This window comes from Leucopleurus acutus (assembly GCF_964270905.1).
Source record: "Leucopleurus acutus genome assembly, chromosome: 7".
Taxonomy (NCBI): Eukaryota; Metazoa; Chordata; class Mammalia; order Artiodactyla; family Delphinidae; genus Leucopleurus; species Leucopleurus acutus.
Genome location: NC_139150.1, coordinates 45,080,219 through 45,092,600, shown reverse-complemented (window position 1 = coordinate 45,092,600; position 12,382 = coordinate 45,080,219). Strand labels below are relative to the sequence as shown.

At 40.3% G+C, this 12,382-nt stretch overlaps 1 protein-coding gene across 2 annotated transcripts in view; it reads right to left on the bottom strand.

The window, feature by feature from the left end:
• The window catches only part of TRPM6 (transient receptor potential cation channel subfamily M member 6), a gene marked incomplete at its 5' end in the record, with an annotated part of 195,376 nt that overhangs the window by 14,009 nt on the left and 168,985 nt on the right, over nt 1-12,382 (bottom strand). For both annotated transcript variants that reach the window (XM_082843245.1, XM_082843244.1), the window contains 6 exons: nt 829-1,034; nt 1,790-1,872; nt 3,732-4,015; nt 6,230-6,295; nt 8,225-8,275; nt 11,214-11,239. In XM_082843245.1, the coding sequence (XP_082699371.1) occupies nt 829-1,034; nt 1,790-1,872; nt 3,732-4,015; nt 6,230-6,295; nt 8,225-8,275; nt 11,214-11,239 (716 nt within the window). The remainder of the gene's footprint in view (nt 1-828; nt 1,035-1,789; nt 1,873-3,731; nt 4,016-6,229; nt 6,296-8,224; nt 8,276-11,213; nt 11,240-12,382) is intronic.

Sequence of the window (12,382 nt, the reverse complement as noted above, 5' to 3'; positions counted from 1 at the left end):
AAAATACTGAGCTCAAAATCATGAGAAATGACCAGAATTTAAACTTTCCTGTGTGTATAAATGCATGCCTAAGTGTTATTGTGAACATAAGTTCAAAGAAAGGCCATAAAACTGGAAAATTGGGTATAAAACTCATTGCCCGTTTAACATTTTAGATGACTTTAAATTCTGGGCAGCTAATCATCTGCCTATATTTTTCTCTTGATCTATAGGTGAGAAACAGCATAGTAGGTGCCCATGATCATCACTGTACAACGTCTCTGAAATAAATGGTGCCACCTCCCTTCAAAGCTAGGTGAAGCAACTCCATACATTACCCATCCTGGTTCTTGCATGATCTCTCGGGACACCTCTCTGGCTCCTCCCACTTAAAACAGTTCCACAAACAATAAATAAATTCAGAAAACAGATACCATCTCCTGTTTAAAAGAAAAAAAAAAAGGTACATACTGCCAAGGAATGTCTCCACCGAAAGGCCTTAACTATGGCTTTGAGTAAAGAAAGAGTTGGGGTCAAATGTAGGTGACAGGGGCTTCCCTGGTGGCGCACTGGTTGATAGTCCGTCTGCCGATGCAGGGGACGCGGGTTCGTGCCCCGGTCCGGGAAGATCCCACATGCCGCGGAGCGGCTGGGCCCGTGAGCCATGGCCGCTGAGCCTGCGCGTCCGGAGCCTGTGCTCCGCAACGGGAGGGGCCACAACAGTGAGAGGCCCGTGTACCGCAAAAAAAAAAAATGTAGGTGACAATGACATTGAGAAAGCAATCCCTGGTCACTGTTTCCTGAACTTTGCCTCATGCTTGTTGTATCAAATCCTCAGCTATCAATCACCTTGCAGATCTAAAACCAGCAGCTCTCCCCGAGTATACTCATAGGTCCAGTGAGAGAAAGCCAACATCAGCTCCTCCAAGGTGTTGCTGGGGGCAATTTCATCACCGTTGTTGTTGTTGTACTTCCGGAACTCCCCAGTCATGTACTTCTCAATGGTCAACCACTGCTTGGCTGAATGGCAGTAGATTAAGAAAACTTCCAGGAACCTATGGCGAGGGAGGGTGGGAAGAGGCCATTGATTCCCCGAAAGGCAGCAAAGGTGGGACTTATATTACTGAACAGAGAGCACCAGGGGAGATGACCTAACTCTAGTCCCAGCAGCCTCAATGCACACGCCTTTGCCTTTCTACTGAAAGAATGGAATGCAAAGATTGGGAGTTTTCCCCACGTTTACCCACCTCCCTTCTTTCTGAGGAACTCTTTTATAAAGAGTACTGGATTCAACTTTTCTTGTCTTGCTCTATGAAGTTCCTTGTAAATGAGACAGTAAAACTTTACTGTAAGTCCTCAGCACCAAACTATGATCTGTCTTGCTAAATGAATACAAGTGTATGGAAACACTCAAGTGAAAGTAACAAGAGTTCACTCCTTTAAGGTTCCTAATTTCTGTAAGATAACAGAAGAAACTATGCTTAAAATAGAAGTGTTTTTCTACCATAATGTTTCTGGACATTAGTAACTACACCCGGGATCTGCCTGCTTTCGTAATTGAGAGGTTAGTCACGGCCTCTGCTTGATCTTCTCTTTTCTACTCACATAAATTCAGCAATTTAAGCCAAAACATACCTAGGATGTCTAATTCTCTTTTTACTGTCTCCGAGAACTATGTAAGGAAGAAACCAAAGTTAAGGTCATGGGGAACTTCCCCGTGGGTCTGGTATTTCTCGTGACTAAAGGGTGAGAAGAAACTGACAGAAATTCCTACATAAGATGAAGGGCCAGGGTGCCAATATTTCCTCACCTTGGAGTGTAGGGAATGGTTTGTGGTTTCACTTGGTTGAAGGTATAGATCAGTTTTTGAGCAGCTCTTTGTTGTTGAATTTCCTGCAAAATAGGGAACATTGATAAAAATATTGGTTTGCTATCAGATGCCTACTAATTAATGATCACAGAATTACTAGAGGCCTCCCAAGTGTGATTTTCAGCCTTATTCAGCTTCCACCACTACCCACTCCAAAAGCTAAAGCCAAAAATAACAATATACCACCACTTCCAAAAAAGAATAGGCTATCCTTTGGGTTGAAGATAATGGCCTTCATCTAAAACAACAGTACTGATGAACCTAGTGGCAGGGCAAGAATAAAGAGGCAGATGTAGAGAACGGACTTACGGACAAAGTGGGGGAAGGGGAAGCTGGGACGAAGTGAGAGAGTGGCATGGACATATAGACACTACCAAATATAAAATAGATAGCTAGTGGGAAGCAGCCACATAGCACAGGGAGATCAGCTCGATGTTTTGTGATGACCTAGAGGGGTGGGGTAGGGAGGGTGGGAGGGAGGCTCAAGAGGGAGGAGACAGGGGGATATATGTATATGTACAGCTGATTCACTTTGTTGTACAGCAGAAACTAACACAACATTGTAAAGCAATTATACTCCAATAAAGATATTAAAAAAATTAAAAAGGCATACTCAGAGAATTGTCCTCTTTCCCCTATTTTTTCCGTCTTAATCTCCTCTTCCCTCCTGCCTTCCACCTCCACACCCCTTTAGGCAATCTATTTCACTGCTTTCTGGTTTAACCTTCCTATGTTTCCTTTTGCGAGAGTAAGTAGACACATGTACGTATGTTTTATTTTTTCCCTTTCTTTCTAAGTAGGTGTCTAGCTCCAGAAAAAAAAAAAAAGAGTTTATTGGGATTTTTTAAAATTGAAGTATAGTTGATTTACAACATTGTGTTAGTTTCAGGTGTATAGCAAAGAGATTCAATTATACACATATATTCTTTTTAATATTCTTTTCCTTTATGGCTTATTATAGGATATTGAATATAATTCCCTGTGCTATACAGTAGGACTTTGTTTATCTATTTTATATATAGTAGTTTGTATCTCCTAATCTTTATTGGAATAATATTAAATTTATAAATTAACTTTAAGAGAACTTATATTTTGATGATGCTGGAACATCCTAATCAAGATTAAGGATTGTCTTTCTCTTTGTACAAATTTAGTTTGATATCTTTCAGGAGTGATTTTTCCTCACATAGATTTTAAATATTTCACATTCCACTTATTTCTAAGCATTTTCAATTTCTTGCTATTGTAAACAGGGTTTTCTTTTCCAAAATATCTTCTACTAGTTATTATTTGCTTATATGAAAGTTATTAATTTTGGTGTGTTAATTTTATTAACCTTGCCACCTTCCTGATTTCTTTTATTGCTTGAGTTGTTTCTATCACTAGTTCTTCAGGTTTTCTAGCATTACTATCAAATCATCTGCAAACACAGTTAGTTTTCATTCTTTTTCTGTTCCAGTTTTTATACTTTTGTTTTCTCTTGTCTAATTGAGTTGGTTAATACCTCCAGTAATGTGTTGAATAGTGGTGGAGATGGTGGGCATTCTCGCTTTGTTCTGACCTTGATGGGTGTGCCTCTGTTTTCACATTAGGTAAAATGTTGGCTTTATAGATGAATGTGTGTGAATATATACATACATATGTATATAAACATATACATATATATGTGTGTATATACATCAATATGTGTGTATGTCTACCCTAATCATATCAATGGTATTTGACATTTCCTAATCAATGATCTGTGATATATGAATATTATACATAAAGGAAGTATTCACCAAAAAAAAAAAAAAAAAAAGATAATGGCCTTTGACCAGGATAGAGCCAGATCTCCTTTCTTCTACCACCTGTCCATCTGGGCTCCGGGTCTCTGACTTACCCTGAGGCAAAGATGAAGCACAGTACTCTCCTGGAAGATTTTGCGCCATGCCTGCACAACCTCAGGAAGAAAGGACTTCACAATGAAAACGTGCCCCGGCTTGAGGACGTCATCCTCAGACCAGGTACTAATGACTTTCATGGCTTTGCGGAGGCCACCATCCATCTCCTCTTGGGACAACACCTGGATCATTGCAGATCTCCCTCGCTGGGACCAAGAAGACATGCTTTTATCCAGATTCAAAGGGGAACTCTCCTCCAGCCTGTAGACAGTTACTTCTTCTCCTGTGGCAAACAGAAGTCCAGGGGAGGGGTTCAATGAGATCCATGTCTGTGACATGAACGGCGTCCTAAATATCAACTCAGAATCAGTTCAGTTTCTCAAAGGATCAGTGGGGAATGGGAATTTCACCTGTTCAGAGGCAAGTACAGACATCTGGCCATGTTATAGTCCCGTAAAGAGGGAGGGGGAGAATGAACAAAGCATCAGATGTCACATAAATATTAAGTTGTTCTTATTATAAATTATAACTAGACAAAAATAAAATCAGAGTAGCAAGGCTATGCTTCTTTTGTTAAAGGAAAGTACTTTTTTTTTTAAACATCTTTATTAGAGTATAATTGCTTTACAATGGTGGGTCAGTTTCTGCTTTATAACAAAGTGAATCAGTTATACATATACATATATCCCCATATCTCTTCCCTCTTGCGTCTCCCTCCCTCCCAACCTCCGTATCCCACCCCTCTAGGTGGTCACAAAGCACCAAGCTGATCTCCCTGTGCTATGCGTCTGCTTCCCACTAGCTATCTATTTTACATTTGGTAGTGTATATATGTCCATGCCACTCGCTCACTTTGTCCCAGCTTACCCTTCCCCCTCCCCGTATCCTCAAGTCCATTCTCTAGTAGGTCTGCATCTTTATTCCTGTCTTGCCCCTAGGTTCTTCTGACCATTTTCTTTTATTTTTCTTTTTTCTTTTTGTTTAGATTCTATATATATGTGTTAGCATACTTTTAAAGAGATAGTTTAACCCTGTCATCCCCCTTAGGAGCTTAAATTTAGACTTTTTTTCCTAACTGCCCCTTCCCTGACATTGTAATACCAAAGATATACTGTTTATGTTTATGTACTCTGCGTGTGTGTGTATGTGCTTTACACATAAAAATAAAAAGATGTTTTTGCTCTCTTGGGGGTGATATTACCCCACTGAGAACGCATGTTTTAACCCAGTTAAAGTTAGAACCAAAGTCACACCCCAGAGCCTTTCCCTCCTTCCTTTGTGCCTTTGGACAAGTTACTTACAGCTTCACTTTCCTCATCAGTAAAATGGAAGTGAAAATAACATTCTCTTCATTGGGCTGTTGTAAAGATTAGATATGTTAACCTGGCTAATGTGAAGTAGACCCTCGGAGACAAACCCAATCCCACTTCAAAGATTTTACACACAAATGTTCTTTAACTGCTCTACAGCTTCCACTTTTAGGCTGTTGAACAGGGAGCCATTCTTATTCAACCTAGACTCCACCTAATATATTGTACAATGCTTCCTAACAGAAGTGACATATTCTATACAACTTCTGTCCAGTCCGTATTTAATTTTCTCCTTACACCTCGCTTCAAATGGCTTTTCTTATAAACACTGTACTGGTTTACCAAGGAAGGAACCTATTCTCTCACTCTTGCATTTAATTGCTTACCAAAGAATACATCTAGGTAATGCTTAGTAACATGTTTTGAAATATGTATTCCTGGTGCCCAGATAAATGCCACTTTAGAGTTCTAATTACCTAGAGGATCTGAAACAGAGCTACCGAGTTGTAAAACCAGCTGTGGAGCCAAGTGGAAGGAGAAGGCATTTGCATCGACGATCAGAAGCCACCTCATCTGTCCCCATGTGAAGGGTTTGAGGAGAAGCAAGATCTGGGACAGTGTGGCGACCCTTGTTACTTTGTCAATTGGCAGGACAGAGAAACGCCGGTAGCCTTGGCTATTGCGAGCTGGTTTTTCCTTACTATTCCAGCCTTTAAAAATTACATTTGCTCTCTGAGTTAAGAGCAATTAGTTTACATGAAACAAAACAAACAAAACAAACAAATAAAAAGCGATATACAAAGCATTTCTCTTTAGATGTCTATTAGCTTCTACTGTATTGACGTTTAATGCTTTCTTCTGTATTTATTACGCATGGTTGGTTGGTTCTTTTCTTTTCTACTTACTTCCAGCCTTAAATCAGTGAATGCCAGGTGCAATATTATTGCTTTTTCCCCAACTGCTGCTCATTATAGGTCCCATCCCCATAGTATATCAGATTTTGACTCTAGATACCAGCCGGGCAGTTAACAAGACTTTCCATTTTAGGAAATTAATATAACTAAACTGCAACCATGGGCAAAAGAAAATTTGCAGCTAAAATTATGCAAAATGGTTTCTCCTATGATTCACTCAGATGTTATGCCTTTGCCCTGGCACAACCTCAAGAAGGTAGAAATGGCACTCACCAAACAGTTGGATTGGTGTAAATGGTATGGTCTGAGAAAGCCTCATTAAATTGTTCCTTTCAATGGCTGCAAACAAAAGCAGATTTACTAGTTTAAGTATGCATCAGTGGGCTGAATTTACAGAAAGCCTTCCCCACATCAATATACTCATATTATGCTAAAATATTTTATTTCAAAGACCCTTTATTTTTTCTTTTATCAAAAATATTCTCTACAGGGACTTCCCTGAAAGTCCAGTGGTTAAGACTTCGCCTTCCAATGCAGGGGGTGCAGGTTCAATCCCTGGTCTCGAACTAAGATCCCACATGCCTCAGGGCCAAAAAACCAAAACAGAAAACAGAAGCAATATTGTAACAAATTCAATAAAGACTTTAAAAATAGTCCACATTAAAAAAAAAATCTTGGGGCTTCCCTGGTGGCGCAGTGGTTGAGAATCTGCCTGCCAATGCAGGGGACATGGGTTCGAGCCCTGGTCTGGGAAGATCCCACGTGCTGCGGAGCAACCAGGCCCGTGAGCCACAACTACTGATCCTGCGCGTCTGGAGCCTGTGCTCCGCAACAGGAGAGGCCGCGACAGTGAGAGACCCGCGTGCCACAACTAGAGAAAGTCCTCACACAGAAACGAAGACCCAACACAACCAAAAATAAATAAATTTTTAAAAATATATTATCTATAATACAGTATTTAAAATAAACTATGCCTCAAACAGGAAGGATATCCCAGTCTCAGGAATAGAGTATATGAGATTATATAATATGTTCTGAGGTAGCGCTATTACCGCCACTCTCCTGAATACCAAATACCATACTAATCCATTCAGATGTGGAACTTGCTTTTAAAGAGCATTTTAATCTGTGGTCTTTCTGGTTTTTCTTTTCCAGATCAAATCTAACGCACAGCGGACTGTGGGGACATCTACTGTTGATTTTGCAGAGTTCATCTTCTTTTCCCAGAGAGAGCTGAAGACCAGTTTTAATTAGAAGCAAGTGATCTGCATTTTCCTGTTAAGAGCTGTATCTTAACAAATCAGAGTCGATGTGAGTTACAGTGTTCCTCACCAGATGCTTTCTTCAGCTGACAGCTGGAGTCAAAATAACGGATTACTGCTGAGCTGAAAGACCCAGTTACAAGAGCCTGGAATGTGGAGTCTGAAATCCACAGAAACACTATTCACTACAGAGGAGAATTCAGGATAAGGTAGCCTATTACTGGACCCTGAGCACATGACCTTGATATAATAATAACGAAAATTATCACACCAATACACTTGTACTCTTGTACCGAGCTTCAGATTATATAAAAACCTTGCCCACGTGTTATCTAATCCAATACTGAGAGCAACGATGCCCAAAAGACCACCCAATGGCACGAGTCCAGTTGGTTGTTATACTGCTTTGCATTTCAAAGTGTTTCCCTCTTTATTCTCAACTAGCCCTTTGGCAGATTTTTCCTCAGGAAGGGCAAGTACAATTATTCCCACTTCGAAAGAAAGACAACTGAATCACTGTGAAGTGATGTTGCTTAAGAGAGTCAAGACCCTTGACATCTTGTTTAATAACATCCCTTAAGGTGTCTTTGTTGAATTTACCCTGTGGGGTTGGCATTCATTCAGTGGTTACCCTCACTGAGGGCCCAGTGAGGGTGCAAAACCCTTCCTCAGAGGACTAGTCTCAGGCCTGTCTCCTCCCCAGCCCAAAATACAAAGATCTCTGGCTTTTGACCTCGTAAGGAATTTTCAGATCTCAAGGTCGTCTTTCCTCCTTACAATTTGGAACTTACCAATACACACATTTTTTTTTAAATCCAAATTCTCTTAAATCCTAAAAACTTGTTTTCCCAAGTTAAGAAATCTGAATGTTCTCTCATCAGAGTAAACAACAACTTTTCAAGTTGGAGCCATATCAACACCACAAATTCACCAGTGTTTCTGTTTCCAAATGCAGAATCACAGACATTTAGCTCCATTGACATGTCTATGTACACAGGCATCCTACCTGAATAATGATGGTGAGACTCTTGAGGGCTTTTTAAGGAGGTTGAGATTCCTGAAATTACAGAGAAGATTGGCATCTTAATTACTTGGCTGGAGGTAAATACATGTTTATGAATATATTGCCTGCAAAGTTATTATTGAACGGGTTAATCACAATGGCTTCTCGGTTTTCGAAAAAGATTGCCTAATATTCTTTAACCACATTATTGTGCACGGTATCCTGACAGCTTCCAATCATCCATGCAATGTCTCCAAACATATTTATATAGGGAATTGAAGAAAGACAGGTAATATTAGCCTCAAAGATGTATTTCCTTTGAACCAATTACACCTCTGTGCTGCAGAAGGCACTCGGCTGCCCATCACGTTGCACGACATCCCAGAAGCACAATTCTCTGAGCTCCCTACCAAGATGCAGTACCCACATAAAGACATTATTAATACCAAGTTATTAGCACACTACTTCACTGACTTAAAATGACAACAAGATGATGAAAACACATTAAGAGGAATATAAGAGAAACAAAGGAGGCAGAGAATGTGAGAGCAAGGGATTTGTTTGGTTACAGACGGACTGTGTGTTGGGAACACCTCTTGCAAGTTTAACTGGTTCTCTTCTACCTGCTCAAGTCCTAAATTACAAGTCGCAAGAGAAATCCTTTGCAACAGTTTTGCCATTTCATAAAATCAAAATTAAAGTTGAGAACTTTAGTCTCATGGTGGGAACTACTTTATACCTTGTAGAGGAAGCGGCATAAGGAGCCCAATTTCACAGATGTCTCTGGCTTCTTGTTGCTGGATAAGGAAGGGAAGAAACTCCCTCCCTTTGGGGGTGCTGGGTAAAAGGTAAGATCATCAAAAAAGACTGTGCCTTTCTAAGTTCGATTCAATAATTAAAAAAAAAAAAGTATTTAGCCCCCACTAAGGGTCGTGCTAGGCATGAGGGATGTGAATAAGATGTGGCTCCCCCACCTTAGTGAAAAACAAATATGAAATACATGTAAACTATAATCACAATACAGTTTGCTAAGTAATATAATAGATGTGTACACAGAGGCTTAGGGAATCTTCATAGACAAACAATGTGAAATAGAGTATGGGCATCTGAGTCTGACAAAACTGAGTTTCAATTCTGGCTTCACCACTTAAGGAGCTGTGAGATCTTGTTCACATTCATTCAGCATATATTTACTGACCTACTACGTGCCAGGTATTGGTCTATCCTCGACAGAGCAGTAATGAAAACAGATAAAGCCTACATTGTAGGAAAGGGAAATAGGAAATAAATAAGTAAATATATAGTATTATAGTATATTACATATATATTGAGAGAGTTAGGAATCGTGGGAGACAGGGAGATTACTCTTCTATATTATATAGGTTGGTTAGGAAAGACCTCCCTGATAGGGTGAAATGTGAGCAGCAAAGACCCGAAGGAAGAGAGGGGGTGAGTCAAAAGGATAAATGAAGAGTATTCCAGGCAGAAGTAATGGCAAGTGCAAACATCCTGAGGCAGGACCATACTTGCTGTGTTAAGGAGGAGAGAGTGGCCAGAGTTGAAGGAGGGGGAGCAGATCAACAGGGCCTCGTAGACGGTGTTTGGACTTTGCTTTTACAGAGTGAGCTGGAACACCATTTGAACAGAAGAGTGACTCAATATGACTTTGAGTTTAAACGTGTTATTCCAGCTGCTCTCTGGAAATAGAGCAACAGTTTGGAGGCCATCCTGTAATCCAGGGAAGAGGTGAAAAGTGATATGTGGGGTAGCAAAGTGATCAGCTTCTCAATATATTTTGAAAGACTTACTGATGGGTTGGCTGTGGGGATGTGAGAAAATGGGAGTCAAGGAGGATTGCAAGACTTTGGCCTCAGCAACGGGAAGGATAAAGTTGTCATTTCCTGAGATGGCAGAGAAGGGAGGTGGAACATTTTGTTCCACATTTGAAAATGCCTTCTGGACACCACGTGGAGAGGGTAATAGGTAGGTGGTCACATTCTTCATGGAAGAAATATTGCATAAAAGGGCTCATTCATGAGCCTGGAAATTTGGACTGGGGCCAGACTCTCAAGAGCATTGAGAAAGAGTAAGGGATTTGCAGCCCATCCTATAGGTAATGGGAAGGCACTGAAGGTTTCACATAAGTGATGAAGGTGCCCAGTCTGTTTCGAGGGGTCAGGAAGATGGAAAGGTACAGTTTGTAATGAAATTTGAAAGTAGCTAATGAGAGTGGCTTCACCAGGGAGGTGTCTCACCAAAGTAGGCTTGGTCCCACTTAGCCACTTGGGGCATGGAGTCCCACTGAAGACATATAGGAAAGGAGATCCACATACAATCTTATGAATGGTTCTTAAATAGCAATGTGTTAAACGATGACAGTAAGAGTTGTTGAACAGTCTAAATGAGCTCAGTGGCTATACCCTCACTCACAGAGAAAACTAGAAAATCACAGTAAAAAACAGGTAACAGGTAAGATCAGGTAAGATCTCCTGATTTATCTGGAGAAAGACATTCAACCTTCTACTTTTCTACCGAACTTGCTACTTTGTATAGTAAACAAAAATCAGGATTTCAAGAACTATAGAAGTCTGAGACAGCAGGAGAGTAAACCCCACCACTGATAAGATGAAAAAATAAAAATATAAAAACTTACTGTTGGGCTTTCCTGGTGGTGCAGTGGTTAAGAATCCACCTGCCAATGCAGGGGACATGGGTTCGAGCCCTGGTCCGGGAGGATCCCACATGCCGCAGAGCAGCTAGGTCCGTGCGCCACAACTACTGAGCCTGCTCTCTAGAGCCCGTGAGCCACAGCTCCTGAGCCCACGCGCCTAGAGCCTGTGCTCCGCAACAAGAGAAGCCACCGCAATGAGAAGCCCATGCACTGCCATGAATAGTAGCCCCTGCTCGCCACAACTAGAGAAAGCCCTAGCGCAGCAACGAAGATCCAATGTAGCCAAAAATAAATAAAAATAAAATAAAACAAAAAACTTACTGTTAACTCCATTTGAACTTCTCAACCTGTTTGAAAAATTAAAGTTGTTTAGATAATGCTTCAAAATTTTCAATGATCAAAGAAATGAAAAGTGTGTGAAACAGTAATAATACAATCTATAAGTATATATGTATATACATGTGTATATATTACTTTGAAGGAAGAGTATCAGTTACATTTGACCCCTACCTTTAGAGAAACAGTTTACAACCCTACAATTGTTTTCATAGAAGAATGAGCACCAGATATACATGTAATTAATTTACTGAGTAGGCCCTACGCTAACTGAAAAGCAGTTGTTGGTTTTTGTTTTTAATTAGTTATGTGATCACACAACATATATAAGATTTAACTGTGTTTGTGTTGTTCTGGATCAATTAAACTAAAGGCTTCCTGAACTATGCAAAGCAGATGCCTACAAAAGAGTCTGTGAATATCTCTGGACAAGCCAACAAATCAGTTTCATTAGCCCACATGGCCCCTAAATGTTCACAGGCTGAAATTAGCTCTCTTTAAATTGTTACATGCCCTGCTCAAGTGCACAAGTGGCCATGGGCAAGTCGGAATAAATACATTCGAAGAATATGTCCAGTATTTAAGGTCCTTGGGGAAGCAAGTACAATTACAGTTATTGTTTAATTTCATGCTGCAATAACCCACTACTCTGCATGAGCACAAACTACAGAACTTTTGGGAGAAGAAACTCATGTGCACGTTAAGGCTAGAGGCAGGCTTGCACAGAGAGACCCTGAGAGCTCCAGAGAAAAGGCCATCTCAAACAGAGCTGACTGCAAACTGACCGCCATATTCCACCTGCCTGGCATCAACGGGCCCTTTGTAGAGTACAGATGCTTTTGAATTCTGCTCCTATAACTCTAAGAATGGTTAATTTGATGACGTAACTGGAAAAGTCCATAAAACACTACAAACAGAATAATCTTTGCTTGGTTGGTTTTCAAATTTTCTCTGAATAAATAAAAGTCTAGGAGGAACCTCAAGTCTATAAAAAGGTGAGTTCTCTATCTCCTCTCTCTAGCCCTGTCTTCCTTTCTCTCTGTCTCAATCCTTCTCAACTTGTTACTGCTTTGACAAACACTTAGGATGTTAAGGAGAAACCAAAAAGATCCATCTTATAAACTAAAAGGAAAATTTTGAAAAAAAACTAAAAA